Genomic DNA, 2195 nt, shown 5'->3' on the forward strand with positions numbered 1-2195 from the left:
TCTTTTTTAAAATATATTTTATTGATTTTTTACAGAGAGGAAGGGAGAGGGACAGAGAGTTAGAGACATCAAACATCAATCAGCTGCCTCCTGCACGCCCCTCATTGGGGATGTGCCTGCAACCAAGGTACATGCCCTTGACTGGAATCGAACCCTGGGACCCTGAGTCCGCAGGCTGGCGCTCTATCCACTGAGCCAAAACAGCTAGGGCAATAAAAATATATTTTTAAAAATATAAGAATAAATATATTCTTATGTACGTATATTTATATAATATTCTTTATATAGAAGATATAAACCAACATATTAACTAGGATTACATATGAGAGGTGGGATTGCAGGAAATTTTATTATTTTAATTTTCTTTTGATGCTTTTATGCATTTCCAGATTTTCTACAATAAGCATGAATTTTTATAGGTTTTTTAAAAAATATATTTTATTGATTTTTTACAGAGAGGAAGGGAGAAGGACAGAAAGTTAGAAACAGATGAGTGAGAAACATTGATCAGCTGCCTCCTGGATCAGTAAAAAAAGAAAAAGGTAGTTCTTGAAAATCTATGACTCCAGGTCCAGCACCAGTACTGACATGCAGGGGCAGAGGCTGGCTGCTGGGGGAGGTCTCTGCAGGCCAGGGTTTGAGGAGCCGGAGTCTGGGGCAGATCTGGAGTGGGGTGTGAAGGAAGGTGCAATCCTCACCTTGGCCTGTGTCACTTCCTTGCTGGTCAGCACGAAGAGGACATCGCCGGCATGAAGCAGAGAGAAGGGCAGGTCCAGAAGGGTGATGTACTTGCGCAGCACGTTCACAGACTCAAGCGTGAGCACCGTGCACCCTGGGTGGGGAGGGAAGAGCTGTTGCTTCCAGACAGATTTTCCCGAGCACCCTACTGCCCCTTGGGGCTCAGGGCGGGGCAGTGGCCCTTTGTCCATCATTCTCCCCGATGAGAAGAGTGAAAGGACCGCAGGACACCTGGCCTGTTGACTCTCCCTGCTACAGTCCTAGCAAGAAAAGGTTGGTTGCTAGAGGTTGGGATTTGGCTACCTCAGGGCCAGGGGAAAGAGGTCAGAGAAAGGAATTTCTGTATTGGGAGGCCAGAGATCTGCTTCCTGCTCGGTCACTAAAGAACTAGGAAAGTCCCTTAACCTCTCTGAGCCTCAGTTTTCTCATCTGTAAAATGGTGTTGATAGTGTGAGACCTGCCTGTCTCACAAAGTTAACAAATAAGAATCAAACTATAGTCAAGTTCCAAAGACCTCACAGCTTGGTGACCTCACTAAGCCCCTTGGAAAGGCACATGCTCATATGTTTTCATCTTCACAGCATTCCTGAGAGGAATGTGCATTGTCCCTCTGACAGACCAGACACTAGCTCACAGGTCAAGCAGCCGCATCACACAGTATATGGCAGGGGGCGGCATGCACCATCCTTTGGGTTAGGAAGAGTTCTGAACTCAAGCAGATTAATCCATCAAGCACCACCAGTCAGTTACAACCTGGCTAATTAACTGCAGGATGGGAGGTGAGTTTGGACAGACAGACTGAATGAACACCAGAGGTGGAAAACACCCACCCATGAGAAAGCTAGAAGGCGAGTGGGCAGGGCCTGGCGTGTCAGCTGCACCAAAGGGCGCCCAGAGGATTGGCTGAACATGATTTCTGGGTGTCCATGAGGGTGTTTCCAGATGGGATTAGCATTTGAGTCAGTAGATTTCCTTCCAGTGTGTGTGTGTGTGTGTGTGTGTGTGTGTGTGTGTGTGTGTGTGTAAGCATCCAGTTAGGGGCTGAAGAGAACAAGAGGCCAAGGAGAGGAGAACTCCTTTTCTGCCTGATAGAGCGGGGATGCTGGTCATCGGCCCTCAGGCCCTAGACTGGGCCTGGGATCTCTGCTTCTCTCGGGGCCCAGGGGCTTGGACAGAATGACACCACCTGCTCCCCTGGGCCTCCAGCTTGTAGACGGCAGATCCTGGGCTTTCTCAGCCTCCATAACTGTATGAGCAATTCCTTATAATACATAGGTAACTAAATACTCTCCTATTGGTTCCATCGGCTCTGGTTCTCTGGAGAACCTTGACCACACCCTCAGTCTCTCCCCAACGCATGGGGGCTGCCTGCCTGGCCGGGCACTTCTCAGTGATACACCCTGGTTCTGAGACCTGGGGACCCGCATAGACAGAACCCTGAGCCAAGTCAGGAAGAG

General features: G+C 48.7%; 1 protein-coding gene across 1 annotated transcript in view; it reads right to left on the bottom strand.

Moving 5' to 3' along the window:
- Positions 1 to 2195, bottom strand: part of PIGL (phosphatidylinositol glycan anchor biosynthesis class L) — a 60026-nt gene that overhangs the window by 1808 nt on the left and 56023 nt on the right. The window contains exon 6 of the mRNA XM_006779285.2: positions 699 to 832. Coding sequence (XP_006779348.1) covers positions 699 to 832 — 134 coding nt within the window. The remainder of the gene's footprint in view (positions 1 to 698; positions 833 to 2195) is intronic.

This window comes from Myotis davidii, unplaced genomic scaffold (genome assembly GCF_000327345.1).
Source record: "Myotis davidii unplaced genomic scaffold, ASM32734v1 scaffold129, whole genome shotgun sequence".
In the NCBI taxonomy this organism is placed as follows: Eukaryota; Metazoa; Chordata; class Mammalia; order Chiroptera; family Vespertilionidae; genus Myotis; species Myotis davidii.